Source organism: Eretmochelys imbricata, chromosome 21, assembly GCF_965152235.1.
Source record: "Eretmochelys imbricata isolate rEreImb1 chromosome 21, rEreImb1.hap1, whole genome shotgun sequence".
In the NCBI taxonomy this organism is placed as follows: domain Eukaryota; kingdom Metazoa; phylum Chordata; order Testudines; family Cheloniidae; genus Eretmochelys; species Eretmochelys imbricata.
Genome location: NC_135592.1, coordinates 6,660,362 through 6,681,050, shown reverse-complemented (window position 1 = coordinate 6,681,050; position 20,689 = coordinate 6,660,362). Strand labels below are relative to the sequence as shown.

The following is a 20,689-nucleotide window of genomic DNA, read 5'->3' as shown; positions in this document are numbered from 1 at the left end:
GGACTGCTTCCACACAGCTCTGCCAATGCACCCGCGTCCTGACCGGCAATGCCCCATTCCAACCCTGGAGGTCTTCCCCCCGCTCTGCCAATGCGGCACCCTCCCGCCTGTCCCCCGAATATTCCAGTCCACAGCAGCCACCAGTCAGAGAGGGGATTTACATTTCCGAAGCAAGGTGAAGCCTGCCAGAGCAAGGCAGGATTTAAGCTGGTCTCTCCACAAATGAGAGGAGGAGCACTCTCCCTCCGGGATGCAACTGCCTCCCTCCCTCGGGGGAATTGTACAGAAATTTAACCCTGTGATTGAAGGGAAACTCTTCTCCTTTCACCTCATTGATGCCCTCTGTGCAACACCGCTCTCAGACAAAGGCACCACGGGGCAAACTCTGATGGTGGGAGATAGAACAGCATGGTGCCCTTCCTAATACACCCGCGCTGAGCCCAACAACCTCTCCCCAGCCACGTGCCCCACAGAAACAGCATGAGAGACAGAAAGGAGGGGTGCACAACGTGCAGCCTGCCCTATTATATAGTGTCAATGCACGTGTACAAACAAGTTGGCTGTGTGCCACGTGCACACGTACCCCGTTTTACACCGAATACTTGGCCATGTCGCTTTTATCAAAGACGACTTTGGTTGCAAAGTAAATAGCCACCAACCCGAGGCCGGTGGCGAACGCCATGTAGGCAGTCACCGACTGTGTAAACTGGACGATCGACCCCATGACAAGGGATGGGACCACCTGAGAAAGGAGGAAAGCGCTGTCTAAAATGGCCAGGTCCAGGCAGATCCCTCGACCGGGTGCTGCAGGGTCAGAGTCTCCCACCCTCATCATGAGCGAGACCTCGCAGGGGGAGCCGACGCACATGGCCGAGCTGGCAGCTGGAGGAGAGGAGAAGAGGCCCCCAGAATGGCCATTCTGGTAGGTCAGCTTCTGGCTGGAGAGGGGGCCTTTGGGGAAGCCTGATTTCTTATCCAGCTGAGCCTCATCTTCCTCTTCTTTGCTTTTGTACTTATGCAAAAATACCTGAGAGACAAAATAAAGAGAGAGGGAAAGTGAGAAACTGCAGGGGGTGGTGAAGCCCTAAAGAGCCAGAGAGCGGACCAGGAGAGTGGTGCCATTAGCTAGACCAGGGCAGAGCTGGAGCGATACACCCCTTGGCCTGGCAAAACTTCCCCTGGCTTCAAATTGTTCCAGTCCTGTGAAAATCCTCAGGTCAGGTTTGGCTAAAGGCTGGAGACATTTGCAGCAAGTCTGGGGCAAGTCTGATGGTTTCCAGCAGCAGGTAAGATTGGCAGGAACTTCTTTGTTAGGCTTCAGATTCAAGGTGACACTGACCTGCTGCGGTAACTTGGCTCCAAGTGGTACCTTTGTGTGTTCGCTTCAAGCATCACCAACACCAGGGAGCGTCTCAACCCAAAGCCAAACAAGGCTCTGCCATTTGGGGCAGTTTCTCTCCGAGCCTTGAGAGTCGTCTGATCGCTGGACTCTCAGAGAAGCGGGTGGTGCAAACCCAATTCTCCTCTCGCTCCAAACACAGCTCCATGAACTTCAATGGCCCAACTCCCAGCACATACTAGTGTGAGAGGAGAATCCCTCTAAATAGAAAGTGCTCCCTTACCTAGGGAGAATGGGCCAAAGCCCTCCCCACCCTCATGCCACTGCAGCCAGGCCAGGGATGAACTTGGTCCAATGCGGGAATGATACCATCGCCCAGGGCTACAGGAATCATCTGGGGTGGGTGCAGTTTGTGCAGCTGATCTAAGGGACTCAGTGCCCTCCTGCTGCAGGACACGTGAGCTGCTCACAGCCAATACTTGCTTTGGAAGCATGGGCACCGCCCACATGGACTGAAGGGCACGTGTTGGACTGTGGATTTGGCACTATTGTTTTTCAAAAGCAGAGTGTCAAAGTTATAATCTCAAGACCGGAGCACAGGCAGGCAAACAGGCAATTGTGCGTTCAAAGGTGTATTGCTGCAAATAAGAGGTGAGTAGCTGCATAACTGAAGTGCTCAAATGGTCAAGCAATGGCCCTTACGGCTTGTCTATACATGCAGTTATTCAGGACTAGCTATTGTACTCCAAATTCACACTCTACCTTAGTCTGAATTAACTTTCCATCATAGGTCTTGTCTACACTACGAAATTAGGCCGACTTAAGTCACGTCAACCTACAGCCACGGCAGCAATTTGATCGGCTGTTGGTGTCCACACTGCCCTCCTTCTACAGGTCCTTACCAGGAGCGGTTGTGCCGACTGAAATGGAGTCCCCCCGCCCAGGGCTGACTGCCAGAGCCGGAAACAAAATGTGAAATCCTAGCAGCCGTGAAACTGTCAAGAATGTCAATTTCACTGCTAGTAGGGTCCCTGCTGTGAAATTGAGCACCTGCCATGCTCCAGCTGTCAACCCTGGGGGCAGGGAGGGGGGAGTCCAGCTGTGAGCCGGACACCCAGCTAACAGCTCAGGCTGACAGTGCTGGGGCAGGGGGGGAGGTAGCTGTCAGCCCTGCACAGGGCAATGTAAGTAACATCGTATCTACACGGACACTGTGTCACCTTCACTACATTGACCTAAGCACTACACCTCTTGTGGAAGTGGAGTTCTTAGGTTGGTGTCGTGGGTGATGCACACGGGCAATAGTAGCACTGTAGTGTGTATGCTGACAGAGTTAGGTCCATGTAAGCTGCCGGACATCAGCCTTGCTCTGTAGGGCAGACCAGGCCTTAGATCACTTCTGTGACACTATCCAGTGTGAACTGTGACATCGCTCCGTACAACCTAAGGCTGCACAGGTTCCCTATGCAACTGGGCAGCAGAGCGGCCTCTCAGGACAATCTGCCAAGGCCCCAGTGCTAGGGAAATTCCACAGCTGGTTAGTTAAGCTCTTAGTGAGAATGAGGCAGGGAGTATCACTGCAAAGGCATCATTCCTCTGGGTAACCCAAGCAGCCTCTTCTGGCCAAGTTCCTTCCACTGCTACCTAGAATTTTACATTGACACCCAGCTAAGTTAAGGTCCTGCACTGGGACTCTGTTCCCAGCCCTGCCACAGACACCCCAGATGATCCTGGGCAAGCCATTTAGTCTCTCTGTGCCTCACGTCTCTATCTGTAGAATGAGGAGAATAATCCTGCCTTTCCTCTCACCCTTTGTCTGCCTGTCTATTTAGACTGTAGGCTCTTTGAGGCAGGGACTGTCCCTTTTTGAATGTATGTACAGCACCTAGCACCTTGGGGCCCTGATCTCAGCTGGCACCTCTGTGGGCTACTGTAATACAAATAATCAATGTTTATGTGCAGCAAGAGAAACTGCTGCAAAACTCATGCCTTGAAATTTCGAGACATCTGTGCTTAGACACATCCCATGAACTGTGGCGAGCCAAGGACATATTAATCCGTTCTCCATGTGATGGGATAAAACCAGCCAGGAGAAAGAAGACTGCCTGGTTGAGAGAAGAGAATTTTATACCAGGAGTGCAAGGGTAGAAGCTGCACTGTCCAAAGGACCAACGATATCAGCTTTTCACTCACAAGGGAAACGGGGGGCCACTGGAGAATTACACAAGCTTACTCCAGGGTGTGCAGGCATCTCTGCTGCATTCTGTGTCCAAGCCACACCACAGCAATCGGCAGCATCTAGTACCTCCCCTGACACACACAGACTCTGCTGTGGTATAGTATCGCTAGCTATTTTCCATTAACGTTCCCTGAAGCCACGGCCACAGCTCTGCAATGCACCCATTTCAGATCCAAGCAAAGAACTGAAGCCAGATGAGACTTTTGGTCCCCAAGAACCTTTTGTTGAGAGTCAAACAGCTTTACATGGACTCTGACTAGCCACGAATCTTCCTAAGACAGTGTTTTGTAATAAAGTTGGTCACTTCACTGGTCTTATGAATCTAAGTCAAGCCACCTGAATCCCACATGCAATGGCTAGAGCTTCACGAAACTCTCAGTTTACACCTACCACACCAAGGTTAGAGGGATCCAGAAATTAAATGGTGCAAAACCCAGCACAGAAGAGAAGTTGGTTATAAACTGTGAGTGCCAAACTCCAGCAAACTCCTCAGAGCTCTAGATGCCTCATACTAGATGCAGGATGGTCCACGAAGCCTACTTGGATACCCTGAAGGCATGTGCCACAATTTCTTGCTCTTTCTGACTTGGTCTAGACCAGAATTTTAAAGGGGTACATGTTCTAACACACACATGAACACAAAGCCTCGTGTAGACTTAAAAACTAAGGGCATAGCTACACCAAAAAACTACGTTGACTTAAGTTAGGTCAACCTACAGCCACTGCAGTAATTAAATCAGCTCTTCATATCCACACTACCCTCCATCCTCACCAGGAGCACTTGCACTGACTTAAGTGAGCATTGTGGGGCATTGACAGCCAGAGCCCCATTGCCCCACACAGGGCTGACAGCTGGAGCCCTGTTGCAACTCAAGTTAGTTGAGTTGAAGAAATCCTAGGTTTTAACTCAACTAGCTAAGCGTGTGTTAAATGCATTGTGCTTCGTCTATGATAGACATTCAAATGCATTAATTAGAACATCTTTTATCCTACTCTAGACAAGGCCTCTTTGGTCTCACTAGTACAGGTAGAATCGAGAGCATGCACGAAAAGAGACCAACTTACACAGTCCATGTGAGCAGCGTCAGATGGGGTTAGTCTTGCTGGCTTGCACTAATGTTCCACACAACGCTGGAGGGGCAGCTGTTATGCGGCACCCTTTCATTGACTCACTTCAGGAGGAGAGGAAGAAAAAGAGAGGAAAACAGAAAGCAGGAAAAAAGGAACGACAAAAGGCAACAAAGAAAAAGAATTAAACCAGTAAAAAAGAAAAACAAAAAGGAAGTGGATCCAAGAAGATGGATACATTTCTGCTTGACAGGAAAATGCCCTGGTGGGTTTAATTTTTTGCTGGCTGGAGTAGATCCCAAGGCCAGGACTTTGGAAAAAACCAAAGTGGAACAGGCCCTCCAAATGCATCCCTAGTTTGACAGGCATCCTAGTGCACACTGGGACGGGCTGCCTGGAAGTGTTAGTTCTAGGCAAGCCCCGGGATGCCTGCAGTAAAAGCTCCTAGTTCTTTAACAACACAGCAAGGTGCCTGCAATGGGGCCGAAAGATGCTGTCATGCCACAAATCACTGGTGCGTTTACAGTGTGAGAGAGGCTCCCAGCGCTGCGGAACAACAGCTGCATGGCCAAGTATTGTGATTTTATCATGTCTCAACATTGGATGTTTTTCTTCAAGCCCCAGCTCTCAGTTTTCATTTCAACACCCTGGTGGTTACGGACAAAAGCTTGAAAGCGTGAACCCTAAAGGCTCAACAACCAGAATGAAAACAGAGAACCCACCATTTGTAATTTATTACTTACTGTCTCATGGGGGTTTTGGGGACCTGACTTGTGATTTTTGAGCTGGGGTTGGTGATGCTGCAAAGGTGATTGGGTGCAAGACGCGCAGAAGCCTCTTGGGACCCTGGACTGATTTCCAGCCAAGCATTCAGAATGCGGAGGAGATGAGGCGCTGCCTTTAGAAATACACACTCCTCATTCAACGCAATATGAACATCCATGTGCTGGCTGTGGCAAGCAGGGAGGGGCTAGGGAATTGGATCCCCCCCGCCCAAAACCAGCGCTGGGTTAGAGCCAGATTGTGTTTTTATTCAGATTCCCAAGATCAAGAGGGTTCAGGTGAGAGGCCCCATTTGTGTTGCGAGGCACATGTGACACCCTTTGTGTGTGTGTGTGTGTGTGTGTGTGTGTTTTTCTTTCCAGCCACAGGCCAAGCTGAGCTGCAACCCCATGTTGTGATCACGTTGTGCATCATCCCCCTTTCCCCCCAGAAGTGGCCCCCACCTGCTTGTCATGGTGGTACAGCGATGCCAGGGTGTACGGCAGGATCTGGAGCGCAGAGAAGGTGAAGCCCGTCAGGGCAGCCGAGACGGTAACGACGAGGATGCTCTGGGAGAAGCATATGACGAAGGGAACCAGGGGGAAGAATGCCACGCTGGCCAGGTAGACCGCCCGGGTCCCAAACTGCTTCACCAGCCGGTCCATGATTGTCGAGAAGAAGATGGAGATGACGCATTGGAGGAACAGGCCCAGGCTGCCCACGCGGACGCCTGAAAACAACAGACACACCGGTGGGGAAGGGGTGGTGGGCAGGCTCCCCCTGCTCCGCTTTCCAAAAGCCAAGCAACTATGGGGACTCTGTAGGATCCAAGCAGGGTCTTTCTGCACTACTCCATAGAGGTCAGCACATTTCAACACAAGCTCTGGAGACTAGAGTCCCATCCTTGCTCGGAGCACAGGTACAGGATGGGCAGCAACCATGCGAGATTCCCCACCCTGCCAGTCTCCACAGTCCATTCACTCCTTTGATTCTCTGCCAAGATTACGCACAAAGGACCCCCAGACAGTGCTGGTGAGAACACCACCCACGCATAGGGGAAGAACCGAGGGGAACATTTGCAGAGGCACAAAGGGGGGGTTGGGCAGCTGTGCCTTAGAAAGTCACTCCCCCACCTTCCCCTGACTTTCTCCCAGAGTCCATCTCTTGCCTGCTTGCTAACCAGGAAGTGCTATCTGACACCAAATCAGCAACAAAACAAAAGGGAACAAAGAATGGTTTTAAGCTGGTGAGACACTCTAGAGTCTGGCATAGAGTGAGATATCCACAAGCTGCTCTGAAGCATCTGGCAGCCATCCTGCCCTTCCCCTTCGGAGAGGCAGGTCGGACTATAGATAATTAGACCATTAACTCTTTGGGGCAGGGACTGTCGCCAACAGGATGTTTGTACAGTGCCTAGCACAATGGCCCTGACCTGGTGGAAGCCTCTGGGGCTACCACAGCAGAACTGTTAAACACCAATTAAGCTGATTCTTGAGCTAACAGAGACATTAATATGAATGATTACAGCCTAACAAAGGAGGAAATGTACAAGGCAGCAATAAGGAAATCTAGAGGCCAAGGTATATAGAGGCCAAAGTATACAACTAATGCACACAGGACAAAGAGGACGATGGCCTTTGTGCTTAGATCTGAGAGGACCAGAAAACAAGAGGCTGTGAAGCTGAGCCAGAGGGCTCCAACACTTCCAGAGAGCATGCACATGAAGAGAACCCAGGAAGAGAGCAGTGCTGGAATGAGTGAGTCAGCCAGGAGACAGGGGTCTGAACATCATTATTGCAGCTTGGCTCATCTCACCGCTACTTAACACTCCCAGGGCTTTGCACCACCAATCGCTAAGTGATTTACAAGAGGTAGGCAGGCATCATGAGCTCCATTGTACAGATGGGGGAAACTGAGGCACAGACTGGTGAGGTGACTTATCTGAGGTGACAGTGGATCAGTGGTAAAGCTGCAAACTGCCGGCTGAGTGTGCTAGCTGCTGGACTACAGTATCTCTTAAGAATTCAGGCACCAGACCTGCGGCTCCACTGAATCAGGCTCTAGGCCCATATTTTATGTTTCAGAGGAAGAGGAAAGTCACCCTGTAATGTAGCCAAGCAACTGTGTAATGTTGTCTGACGAGTGGGAGGAAGAGAATTCCTTCCTGCCCCTCCACCCCCCAAGATGATCAGCTTACATCCCTTGGAGCATGAGATTTTATGTCAAGGAAACTAACTCAGTTCTTCACACTGTTGTCAGGTGCTGGACACCGGTAAAAACTAGGGGTGGGTTTGGGGTTTGCAACACCGTGCAGAGAGAAGTTGACTTTTGGTTCTGCTGATCACATACCCATGCCTCAGTTTTCCCCATCTGTAAAATGGAGAAGAGTTCCATTTACCCACCTGTCAGGTTTTGGGATGAAATACCAAAAATAATCATTAAAAACCTGGTAGATTCAGACAAGCGGTTCTGGTCCTGGCAGATTCTCACCCCAGCCTATGCAGCGAAGTCACATGTGGCCGAAGCAGAGCACCAAGTGCTGGCAGACATAGATATAAATACACCTACCTCCCTGCCCATATCTCAGCTAGAGAGGATACCCAATTCAGACACGTTTATACTGCAACTGGGAGAGTGCCTCCCAGCCTGGCTAGACAGGTTTGTGCTGGCAGAACTCATGCTAGTGTGCTAAAAATAGCTGTGTGGATGTTGTTGGAACCAGCAGAGGCTCGGGATACGCACCTGAGCTCAGACCCAGGAGCAGGGAGAGCTGAACCCTAAAGGTAGAGCCCATCTTTGATCCCATCTCAGCGTTTCTACTCCCCTGCGTATGGAAGCAAATTCTGCCTCTGCAGCCTTGAAGGCACTTGGCTCATTCATTACCTTCATCATAGTGACGTCTGGCTTCTGTTCCCGGTTCGGCCCTGGGAACACCCTGGTACAGCCCTTCGCCAACAAAGTCAGTGTAGAACAGCATGAAAGTCATGAGGGCCATCCAGCTGCACAGCTCGGCCACGAAGAGCCGCCGGATCACCTTGGGGATGCGGCAGCAGAGGCCACGCAGCCGTGGGATCAATGTGCAGAGGTCCCTCAAGGCCTGGACCACATGCCTGGCTCGCAAGAGGCTTTTGGAAACCCGGCAAGAGCAACCGCTGGGGGACGAGGGCTTGGGGGAAGAGTCCTTCAGTGCAGGGCCTGCCAGAGCATCCACCTGCCCCACTGCTTCCTCTGTCACAAAGAGGGTGGCCAGGACGCAGCCCAGGAAGATGATGGTGAGGAGGCTGAAGAGACACTTCTCCTGCCCCCCCAGGTAAGGGGCCAGGAAGCTACTAGCCCAGTCGATGGCCGGAAGCAGATAGCCGATGCAGCCACCCAGGCTGATCATGAAGGCGTACATGGAGAAAGCCTGCCGGCAGTTGTCAGGCTCCTGGAAGAGGTCCGAGAGCAAGGCCTCTAGGGGAGTGAAGCAGACCTGGCCGCAGAAGTCCAGCAAGCCAATGCCCAGGATGAGGAAAGCAATCTCCAGGGGGTGGGCACTGAGGGCGAAGAAGCCTGCCAGGCGACCGGCATGGGGGATGATGAAGAGGCTCAGCATGACTCCCAGGCACAAGACCCAGATGAAGGGCCGCCGCCGGCCGTAGCTGCTGCGCCAGTGGTCGCTGGCGGAGCCAATCAGCGGTACAAAGACAAGGCCCAGGACAGGCCCGATCCCTGGAATGGAGACAGAGACGTGGCTTTAGGGGCAGTGTCCAAGTGCTGCAGCCGATCCCTGTGCCCAGCAATAAGAGCTAGGGCCAAGACTTTCACAAGCGACAAGTGATTGCGGGTGCCCATCTGAGACACCTTAAGGGGGCCTGTCTGTCCAAGTGCTGAGCACCCGCCCTCCAACAATCAGGCCCCTTTAAGCGGTCTCAAGTAGGACATCCATAGTCACTTGTGAAAACCTTGGCCTTAGCTCAGCCCAAGAAACCAGACCCCACCATCACCTGCCCCCTCACCACTTTGAACTTTAAGGCTTCTAGGCAACTTGGTAAGCGCACAGTAGAACAGCCCTCCACCATGCGTGACAGAGCACTTGATCGACACTAAGCCCTCAACCCCTCAGGGAAGTATCCCTGTCTTAGAGAAGGGGAAATTGAGGCAAAGACATACCAAAGCCACACAGGCAATTCAGTGGCAGAAGCCAGGAAAAGAACCCAGGAGCCCTGGCTCCCAGTCCCTCGCTCTAAGCCAATAGGCTGCACATTCTCCCTGGAACAGAGTTGTCTCAACTGATCAGAGCGTGGGGATACAAATCTTCATGCCCCGATTCCCCACTGCCCTCTGAACCCACCGAAGGGGTGAGCATCTCAGTTGAAGAAAGGAAGAAGCCACCTACCCAAAACCATGGTCATGAACTTCTCCTCCACACCCACTTCCAGCAAGAGCGGTGGCACGTAGGTGATCCCAGCAGCCAGGCAGACCTCCAGGCCGAAGGTCAGGGAGTTGACCAGCAGGAGCTGGGCTTTGCGGTTGTGGAAGAGCATGCTGACCCACGCTTTCTGAGCCATGCTGCCCTCACTCCACTTAATATTAGAGGGCTGTGTCAACCAGACAGCAGCCTTCCTGGGGCTCCCAGACGGACAGACACCAAGGTCCAAAGTCTCCTTTCACAGTCCAATGGAGACACAGTGGCTGCCATTTTTATCAGCAGTGAACATCTTGTCCCTTCTTCCTCCTTAGGTTGCAAGATGCAGTCACTACAATGCAGAGTCCAGGCACCGGTAGACAGGCTTCATATTCCAGGTCTCTCCCCCAGCTTCACATTTTGTACTACGGAGAAAAGAAGAGAGTGCATTAGAAATCAGAGATCCACACCAGAGGGGGTTCCTTCTTTAGGGGACCAAAGCAAGAAACAGTTCTCCATTCCACTGAAGTCAACAGCACCACCCGTCTGGAGTGGGACACAAAGCTCCAGTCACAAGGAGGGCACTGGAAGGCGTTCCAACACAAAACCACTCCCACTAGCCTTTGCAAATAGCATCAATATCGGCAATATCAAAGGACCATGGTTCACAGAGAGGCCAAGCCTTGGAAGGCTCAGCCCCTTCACTGGGTCACTTACCCCAGACTCTTTTCCATTTCTTATTGGCATCCCAGTAAGTGCTTAGAGGCCCTAGCAGAGATCAAGGCCCTGTTGTGCAAGGTGCTGTACAAACACAACATAAGAGATGAACCCTATCCCAGAGAACTCACAAGCTAACAAGACAAGACAGGCAAAAGGAAGAATTATCTTCGTTTTACAGATGGGCAACTGAGGCAGAGGGAGATGAAGTGACTTGTCCAAGTCACATAAGGAGTTTGGGGCAGAACCAGGAGTTGATCCCAGATCTCGAGGCCTAGGCTAGTGCCTTGATCAAGAGGCCAACCCAAAAAGTCAGAAGGATTGTGAGGCCCCGCTTTCACGGTCTATATTCATATTGAAAATCAAGATCAAGCGAGCTTTTGCCCTTCTGCTCCACTGCTCCTTCCCACAGCCTAGATGCACAAAGCTCTCAGGTCATTATTTTTATCTGAACTATGTACCCATCATCTTGGCAGGGGCATGGTATTCAGCAGCACAGATGGTGCCTCATTGAGTTGCACAAATAAATATGACCCAGTTCAGCCTCCTCTGCCAGTAAATGGCAATTATCGTGAGCATTAGTTTGTCATCTGAGCTAATACTGTCAGCTGAGTCATCTGGGTTTCCCTTTAACATGTCCCATCTCTCCCGCCTCGCTCATGCAGCTTCTGACAGGGACTATGTGAGGATGGGCTTAAAGCAAGGGGAGGGGCATGACGAGAAAGAGCCCTCTGCCGTGAGCCTGTAAATAGATATACCAGGGTGCTGTTCCGCCTCCGACTCTGATTGCATTAGAGCCCGTAAACTCAGCAGGAGCTGGCCTGGGCAGTCATAGGACAGGAGGGCGAACAGCGGCTCTAGGCAGCTGTGCTTCAGGAAATGGAATTGCTGACTGGGGCAATACTGAATCAGCGCCCTTCAATGAGGGATCAGCCGTTCACGTGCCTTAGAGCTGGAGATCCGGCCACTTCTGCTCTTTGATGTCCTTGGGGCATGTTTTCTACCTTGGTTCTTTGTGACCCATATCCCACAGCAGTGGAGTGTCTGCCCAAGTATTTATGGGGTCATCACAACACCCTGGGGAGGTAAGTCTCATAGCTCCCCAGTTCATAGATGGGGAGCTGCAGGCTTGTCTACACTGGGAAATAAATTTGGATTAAGGCAGGGTGTGAAATTTAAGTAGAATTCCCAAATAACTCCATGGGTGGATGCTCTTTTTCCAGAATAAGCGTGCCTTATTCGGAATTACCTTAATCCAGATTGGAAGTGGATTAAAATAATTCCGAATAAGGACAACCACACATGGGGTTATTCGGGGATAGGTAATCAGGAATAGTTATGATGGAAAAAACTCCCCACGTGTACAAGCCCTGAAATCCAGAGAGATTAAGGGTTTGTCTCTACAGCCCCACAGTTCAGACGATAGAGGAATGAACTACAGTAACTCCCCTGTGTGGACGCTGTGGGAGTGAACTACATATAGGATACCTTAGTTTGCGTTAACACTGTCCTCTTTAAACAGGACTAATGTTCACACCCCCATAGTCTGAACTGTGGGGCAATGTAGACATAGCCTAAATGACCTGTCCAGTGTCACACAGATCTCCCCAGTCAATTGTTTTGCTAAAAGAATGCTGGAGGAATGGCATGAGGGTTGGCTACACACGGACACTCAGGCAGGTTAGGACAAATTTACTTAAAGTGGGAAGTTAAAGCACATTAACATCCCTCCCCCCTCCTGGATATTCGCACTCAGAAGTAAAGTGGCCTCAGGTCTTGTCTACATGAACAATTAGTCTGCCGCAAGCTGGGCTGTGAATCTACCCTGTGCTAGCCTGCCAAGGACTGTTATGTAGGCCCTGCTGACATGCACATTAACAGTTTGTTAGAGCGCTTTGAGTGGTATGAAGACCAGACTTCATGCACACGGAGAGGTTCCCATGAACAATTAACCTGTGGCAGGCTTTCCTGTGGGGTAGATTCACACGCGACAGATAAACACCTAGTTTGTTGTAGCATAATCCTCACTAAAACAAACGAAGGGCCCTTTACTTTAGAATGCACTTTGCCTCAGTGGCCTGGGGAGATTTGTTAACACCACAGAGCGAGGCACTGGATTAAGTTTAGCCAGGTTTGGATTCCTGCTGCAGCCTTGGACGAGACAGAACTGTGCTTTTTACCCCCGTGACTGAACCACCACAAGAATGTGGGTTTTTGAACTCCCTAGGGCAAACGTATATGATCTGTCTATCCAGGGTCCCCTTCATTGCTGCAGTAACTGAGCAAGTCTTACAGAGTAGAAAGGGAAGAGTTGGGGAGAGTTTGGGATTTCTCCAGCAGCCAATAGCTCAGCCCAGACTTGGAACAATCTATTCTTGGAGCATGTTGATGAGGATTCACGGAGCATCATTCCCAGCCTTCCCCTGCTGTTGCAATTATGATCATTGAAAGAGGAGCCTCTTTCCTCCACAGATTTGAGAAGTTCATGGGCAGTCATTAACTCATTACATATAATGAACGCCCCTGGATTCATGCCTAATGTCTCTCCGCTCCCACTCAATTCTTTGTGACTCATTTGCTTGCCCTCAGCTTCCCAAGGGTTAATGACTTCAGGGTGCCTCTTATTGTGTTTTATCGTCCTTCGAGGATTATGTGGGAGAGACAGACAGACAGCCCAGCCTCTATGTGGCATGGGGATTGATAGAAAGATCCATTCCAGGAGCTCCAAGTAGATCAATTGTTGATTCATTCACCCACCTCTGGGGTGGAGTGCAAAGCATCAATTTTACAAAGTGAGCCCCACAGGTGGACCCCTATGGCCACAGTGACTAAATGGGGCTCCCAAACATTTGTAAGGGTACAACCGCATGGAGTGAACTGCAGCAACTGTAAATTGCTTTGGGAGTCTTCAGAATGCAAGGTGCTACAGAAATAAGATCAAACCTCATCCAAGTGGGTAGTTACTGCTCTGTGAGAGTGCTTAACACAAGTACTTTGCACCTCCAAAACAGCTGGGCTTTATGAACCATTAAAAAGAAAAGGAGGACTTGTGGCACCTTAGAGACTAACAAATTTATTTGAGCATAAGCTTTCATGAGCTACTTTTCTTTTTGCGAATACAGACTAACCCAGCTGCTACTCTGAAACGAACCATTAACACTCTCAACCCTTGGGCGGGGGGGGGGGGGGGGGGGGGGGGGGGGGCGCCAGTATCCTCCTTTCACAGCAGGAGGAACAGAGGCATCCAAAGAGGTTTTAAACAACTAGCCCACGGTCAAATAGCAAGTTAGTGGCAGAGGTGGGAACAGAACCCAGGAGTCCTGTCCCCTAAACTAATATGGGAAATTTGAAGGCCCATTTGGGATTGGCTCAGATATTCTGAATCCATGAGATACATTAACATCTATTAGGAAAGGATTGGAGGGGCAGAAATACGCCCTTCTTAGATGTAGACTAGACCAAGGACATCTCAACAAGGCCAAGAATCATGCATATGACAGCCACCATCCTGAGCAGCAAACTGGAGACTGAAGCAGTGACATACCTGACAAGTTTCAGAGTAACAGCCGTGTTAGTCTGTATTCGCAAAAAGAAAAGGAGTACTTGTTGCACCTTAGAGACTAACCAATTTATTTGAGCAATATGACAATATGAGCCTTGATACTCTGAGCCGGACAGCCACTCTGAGAGCTATAAACACACCCTTATCCTCTGTGGATAAGGCACAGAGCTGAAGACATAATGTACACTGACCAGTGGGTTACATGGGCTGCAGTCCCAGATGCCTGGGTGGTTTACGGACTGGGGTTTAAAAATACAAAGACCTCAGATGCACAACCCCCCTTCCCACTTTGTACTGTAGTGGAATTTCTAGCATTAATTAAGAGTAGCCGGAATGGAGGGAGCAGGAAGTAGGATCTCAGACTGCCCTAGAATTTCAGACCAAGGCAGAAGGGCTCAGCCTCTCTTGTATCAGGACAGGTGTCTCTCTCTCCCACACATCCAGCCCCCACTAAACTTAATAAGAAGATTAATCCCAATGTACGCAGCAGCAATGCCAGGTGTAAAGCACGGATTGGGAGCTACCAACTGTGACCCAATTACAGGTGATGCTGCTGCTGCCAGGAGCCCTTGTGGTGTAAATTGCACCTTGCTCAAACATCCCTTTTCTTTCTCTCTCAGGATAAGTGTTTACCAGTCTGAAGTTAAATGCCAACTTGGTTTTGGAGAGACAAGATGTGGGGAGGTAATTGCTTTTATTGGACCAACTTCTGTTGGGGAGAGACAAAAGCTTTCGAGCTGACACAGAGCTTGTCTTTCTCACCAAGTAGGTCCGATAAAAGATATTACCTCACCCACCATATCTCTGTAATATCCCGAGACCAACATGGCTACAACAATACTGCATACAACTTGGTTTTGGCCACACAAGTGGAGCTGGGTGAGTGAACCACAAGAGAAAGACTCACTGAACTGGAAAGGGGTTTCCATTAAAACTGGTAAAGGCACAGAGTTAAAAAGCATTAGGATAGGATCAAACCACTGATTTGGCCAAACATAACCCAAAAGCGTAGTCTTGGGACCCCTCAAAGAACCAGTGTCTCTTGAAATGAAGCCCATAACACCAGACTCACCTCCCTCCCTGGAGAGGAGCTAACAGATGATCCAGGTAAATTCCCATCTTTACCCTGCAGGAAGTTCATTTAATAAAGCCAGCCTGGCCTGGATGCAGAGAGCTCAGCACTCCTTGCACAAGTAATTAAGTAGAGTTTGCAGGAAGGGGGAGGTGGAGCCAACCTGTGGGCACACACAGCACACCTATGGGGTTTGGTTGCAGAGCCCTCCCTGCCTCTGATCTTTTAAACACAGAACCACAGTAGATTATAGTATTACCGCAGCACCTAGGGACCTCGCCCTGTTGTGCCAGGTGCTGTAGAAAGATAGTCCCTGCCCCAAAGAGCTTACAACCTTCATGTTACAAAGGACACTGTTCTTCTGCTTGAAATTCTACATAGATGGGTTTGAAAGCAAACTCCACCTCACTTCAGACGGGAGCCCCCCGGTTCAGATCCATATCCAAACCTTGCTGCTCAAGCCCAGGTCCAATACAATAGTAATACTGCTTAGCACCATCCACCTCCAAGCATGCTAGGCAGCTGAGGGAGTATGGTCATCATTCCTGTTTACAGCCTGGGGAAACGACACTGACTTGTAACTGCAATGGTAGCGATGGGAACTCAGCACATCGGAGGATGGGGCCCAGGGCTTTGCCCAGCTCTGCTTTCAATCAAGCAGATGCTTGAAGGTGGACTATATGACTGGCTCCAATCCTGCAAGCTTTTCTATGCCAGGGGACCCCTGAATCTCCACGGAGCACCACAGGGCTCTGCCCTTAAGGAAGAGTTTGCAGGACTGAGGCTATGCTTCAGGTGACCATACATCCCGTTTTGACTGGGACAGTCCCTTTTTTAAGCCCTGTCCGGCTATCCTGACTTCTTTTTTTTTTTTTCCTCCAGAAAGAGGCATGTGTCCCCGTTTGCTCTTGCCGACTTGATCAGTTGTCAAGAGCAAACAGGACAAATGCAAAAGTGGGGTGTGGTGCACAGCAACATGTGGGTGGAGTGGGGGAAAGGCCAGCGCCCCGCAGAGGGGGAGGCAGGGTTGAAGGGTGGGGACAGCATTCCAGCATGGGAGGGCGGGGAGGGCAGGGTTCCAGCAATGGGCAACAGCCTTGCGTGGGGGCCCCCAAAGGGTTCCAGCCACCGGCAGCAGCCTCCCGTGGGGGGAGCCTCAGGCGAGCGGCTGGGGTGTCCCGTTCTCTCTTTGGAAAATACAGTTACCCTAGCTATACTTCCTCCCAAGGAACAGCACTAGGGTAAACTCAACATTTTCCATTCACAGGGGAGTCAGGGCTCACTGTTAGCCACACTCACGTGCACTCCATCCCCATGAGTGTCAGGATCAACGGAGACCCCCAAAACTCAAAGCAGAACTCCCTCCCATGACCGAGTGCCTCACCAGGACTCACACGGAACACCTTCCTTGCAGAAGGTGGGGCTTTCGTCTGAAACTTGCTCAGATTTGCAGACCTGGCCCACCAGTGGGCTTTTAGTGCAGCTGGGGAGCATGGGGTGCCATCTGCATTGACTATTATGGATCTGCCCCTGCCTGCCCTCCGTACCCTGCCCACAACTACAGATTTAATCCAAGATTTTGGTTTAATTATTTTGACACCCTACTGACTGAACCAGCAAGAGCTTTTCACTCAGAGAAACAACAGATCAGCTTGTAAAGACTTCCTCACCTGGTAACCAGGTAGGTGGGTGGGACTTGAAGTGATTTGAAGGGAGCAAGCCAGAAGAAAAGGAGCTCCCTGGCCAGACAAAGGGAAATTAAGCTCTCAGTGGACAGGGGATCCATTTCAACAACAAAAAAAGGGCGAACCCTGGATGTTTGACATTCTTGCTGTTCCAGCTTCTCCAATAAAGCAGGAGAGGAGAGACTTTAAGTGTTCAGAGACTGAAGGATTGACTGGGTGCAGCTAAATATAAAGTGACCTGAAAAGATTGGCCGTTTATTATTCAAGCAGTCAGAGGAGGTGTGATAAATCCAAAAAAGAGAGCTACCTAAGGGACACAATCCCTGGAAGCTAACTCATTTTAGCTAGTAGCCCTGTGGCTTCTTTAGATTCTTGCAATTCCCTTGTTAATGTCCTCTCCTTATAAAAAGGTTGCAAAGCAGATTTCAATGGGTTACTAATTATTTATGTTGTGGGAGCACTTAGGAACCCTGGCTGTGAACCAGAACAGAAAGGTGATCCCTGCCCCAAAGAGCTCACAGTCGAAATAGAAAGACCAGAGGTGGAACAGACAGATGGGAACACAAGGGAACAATACAGAGTTTAAAGCTGATGAAAGGAACTAGTAAGACAGCCTTGGAAGCTAGAGTAGTCGGGGTGACTCATGGTAGCTGGTAGAGGTGACCCCTACACACCCCCTTTGCCAGCTAACGTGTAAAAAGACAATTTGCCCTGGCTACACTAGGGTTTTAAAGCCTTTTAGCTAACAGGCTGTAAGCAATACCTTTTGGTTCAGCCTCCCCACAGACACTGGGAAATGGCCCATACACAACCTGCTGTCAGATACACCAAACTAGCTGAAGAAAGGACTCTCTTTTTACTCTGATCTCTTCAAAGCCAGGGAGTTGCAAGTAACAACAACATTGCTCAGACAGAGGGGAGATTATTTTTAACTCGGCGTCCTTTCAATATCTGGGTCGATCTATGATCAGCTGGCTGAGAAAGTTCCATGGGATGAATTCTCACTGTGGATAATTTTCTTAGGAAAAAAAAAATCACAATTTCTGATTTTTTTTTAAAAAAGCAAAGTAGTTTGAGTGAGATACCCCAACTAGCAAATCAATACTCTGCAGACTGAATGGCAAGGTCAGCTAGCATTTTCTCTATCAAGAAACCTGATGTCCTTACAGGAACGAATCGCTGACAGAGACAGCAGGTTGTCTGCCCTTGATGTTCTTGGCCTGCCTCAGTCTGTCACTTCTCTACCTCTCTCCTGGTTACAATACACATTCCCCTTGGACCCAGGGCCTGATTCTTCAGTGCTCTGCATCTCCTCCAGTGCCACAGGGTCAAAGATATTCCCAAATCAAAATGGCAGCCATTCAGGTCTGTCCAGCCTTTCACCCACTTGGCACTAGGTATCACTGACTGTACCAACTGCAGGGCAACAGAGAATCAGGCCCAGCGAATCTCTGTGAGCCACCAAGGGTTGGTATGAACTGCTAAGCATCATCTTAAATGCAGATGAAGTGGAGGGGAAAAAGAGAGTAACAAGACAGCTCCCGAAGACTCGTTGCCACGTGCAAAGTCTCTCTTAAGCAGTTTTACTGTCCAAACTTAAACAAACCGAAACAGTTCCTCAGCTCAGCTTTTATATCTCAGGCTTTTGCTGCCTCCCCGCTAAACCCCAAGGATCCTGGCAGTCCTCTGGACTGCCTATTCCCAGGGAGAGCAGGCAGTGAGAGCCCCATATCCAGCTCAGCCTGACACACCCAGGCTTCCCCTCACCAGCTCTCTGTCTTTTCAAGCTCTGATGCCCCCTTTTAAAGCTCAACTGGGATCAGTTGACCAGTCACAAATGCACTGGCCCTGCTCTCTTCCAGGGCCAGTGTCACCCTGCGATGGGGCATTACTCCGATTTTGTAATGAATAGTGTCTTGGTATTTCGCATTTGTACAGCCTCATTTATCAGGTCTCAAAGCACATTACAGAATAGGTCAGAGGGATCCCCCATTTTACTGAGAGGGCAACTGAGGCACCTAATTTCAAAGACTTGCTTAAGGTCCTGCAGTGAGTGCAGCTGTAAGTACATCTCCAGCCTTAACTGCCGGGGGCGGCCGGGAGGGGGGGGGGGGAAAACGGGACAAAGGAACTTGGGTGTTGCAACACTGAGTGTCGTGGTGTCTAACTTTTATGCACCTAGAAGAAAAATCACAGGAACAACACTGCAATCCACAAAGCCTGAGCTGGCTGTCTAGGCTCTCCTTCTGATGGATGAGAGGAGAGAGGACAGGAGCCTTAGACGGTGATCCATAAAGCCAGCATGTGGGAGACCCTGATCAGGGGCCGGGGGTGTCCTAAGCCCTGCCCCCCTCACAGAGATAGACACCTAAGTCAGGACTGCAGGGAACTCTGTTATTGAGCCGCAAACTTGGGGAAGACGGGCACTCAGCTGGCTAAGTGCAACCATGCAGGGTCAGGAGGAAGACAGCCGGGGGCAAAGCTCTCCTTTCTAGTTGTTAGTGTAGTGGACAGGATACTCAGCCAGGATGTCAGAGACCAGCCCTGGTTCCAGTCCCCTCCTCCCTGAGGGGGAGAAGGGGTTTGAACACGGAGCAGATGTAGCATAATGCTTCAGCCAGCATCATCCTGCCTGCCCCTTTGCCTCCCCACAACCCAGAAGGTTTGATGCAGAAAGTCCTTCAAAGCAAAGGGCAGAGAAAGGGGTGTGGTAAGTGTGTTGCTACCAATGGGGTTTCCATTTACAACCACACTGTTATATTTCTAACCTTTGAGGGACATTGTTAGGATGATTATTAATTCCCCTCTCGCTGTACGCCCTCTGGAATCAAGGATGTGTGGGCAAAAGAGCGGCACGAGCGTTTCAGGAAGGGCCGCTCAGATAGTGCCAGATCCCTTTACAGCTATCAGAATCTATTCACTGCAGCTGACTGTGAAAGACCCCGTGGAGAATAGCTCTGGCAGGCTTGTGCGGAATGAAATGGAAAACTCACCTGACCTTCTCTGACTCCCCCCCACAATCTCCTTGACCCCTCTCAAAGCAGGGGAAGAGGGAGTGACCACTGAAGAGGGGATGTGGAGAAGTGTAATTTATTGAGTCTCTCTGAATTCACACTACGTTTGCTTTGAGCCCAGGACTCCATTATCTCAGCCTCACTGGGTTCAGTCAATACTTTAGGGAAAGAGAGGAAACCAAATGCTGGAAATCCCTTCCCTTCGGTACCAAACGTGGGAGGTCCAGGGAGGCTACAAGCTCCTAAATCCACCTGCAATTCCATTGCTTTCCCTAGTTCTTCGGAAAGCAAGGTGTGGCACAAAGACTGCAGTGTAGAATTTGGGCACCATGTTTGGGGCTGCAGGTTGGGAAGACCCTTGCACTTTGATTTGCAGGGAGATGTTAGACCATCAGGAGGACATTGATATTAGTCAATAAAAAGGCCTTGGATTTCTAGTGCCATGACAATAGTCTCTTCCTTGTCAATCTATCCGCCATTATTATTTGTCTTGCAATAACGCCTAGAAGCCTCAACCTATATCAGGGCCCTAATGCTCACCCCAAAGAGTTTTCAGTTTGAACAGATGAGACAGAGGAAGGATTGTCCACCATTGGGGAATAGAGGCCCAGAGAGAGATGAAGGATCAGACTTTCAACTGCTCAGCATCCACAATTAATGGTAGATTTTCAAGAGAGCTCAGCACCTAATATGCACCCATTGTGCAGAGCTCTTTTGATAACCTGGAGTAGGCCCTTTCATAGCGAACCACAGTTACGGAAGTGAACAGTGTTGTATTCGGCTGCTGCCCAATGTCTGTTCAAAACTATGGTGACGGAGTCCATTCTCTTGCCAAGTCCCCGCA

The 20,689-nt window shown here is 50.1% G+C and overlaps 1 protein-coding gene across 1 annotated transcript; it reads right to left on the bottom strand.

The window, feature by feature from the left end:
- Positions 1 to 589: 589 nt before the first annotated feature.
- Positions 590 to 9,958, bottom strand: SLC45A3 (solute carrier family 45 member 3). The gene is made up of 4 exons (XM_077839488.1): positions 9,787 to 9,958; positions 8,292 to 9,119; positions 5,873 to 6,138; positions 590 to 1,027 (listed from the first exon to the last, which is right to left on the bottom strand). The coding sequence occupies exons 1-4, from the start codon at positions 9,956 to 9,958 to the stop codon at positions 590 to 592; spliced, it is 1,704 nt and encodes a 567-aa protein (XP_077695614.1).
- Positions 9,959 to 20,689: the final 10,731 nt, after the last annotated feature.

Bases quoted from the DNA above. Each gene is read 5' to 3' on its own strand.
- SLC45A3 (XM_077839488.1), bottom strand. From the start codon at position 9,958: ATGGCTCAGAAAGCGTGGGTCAGCATGCTCTTCCACAACCGCAAAGCC. The intron at 9,120-9,786 runs GTAGGTGGCTTC...TCTCCATTCCAG, and splicing joins GTTCATGACCATGGTTTTGG to GGATCGGGCCTGTCCTGGGC. The intron at 1,028-5,872 runs GTGGGGGCCACT...TTTGTCTCTCAG, and splicing joins TGTACCACCATGACAAGCAG to GTATTTTTGCATAAGTACAA.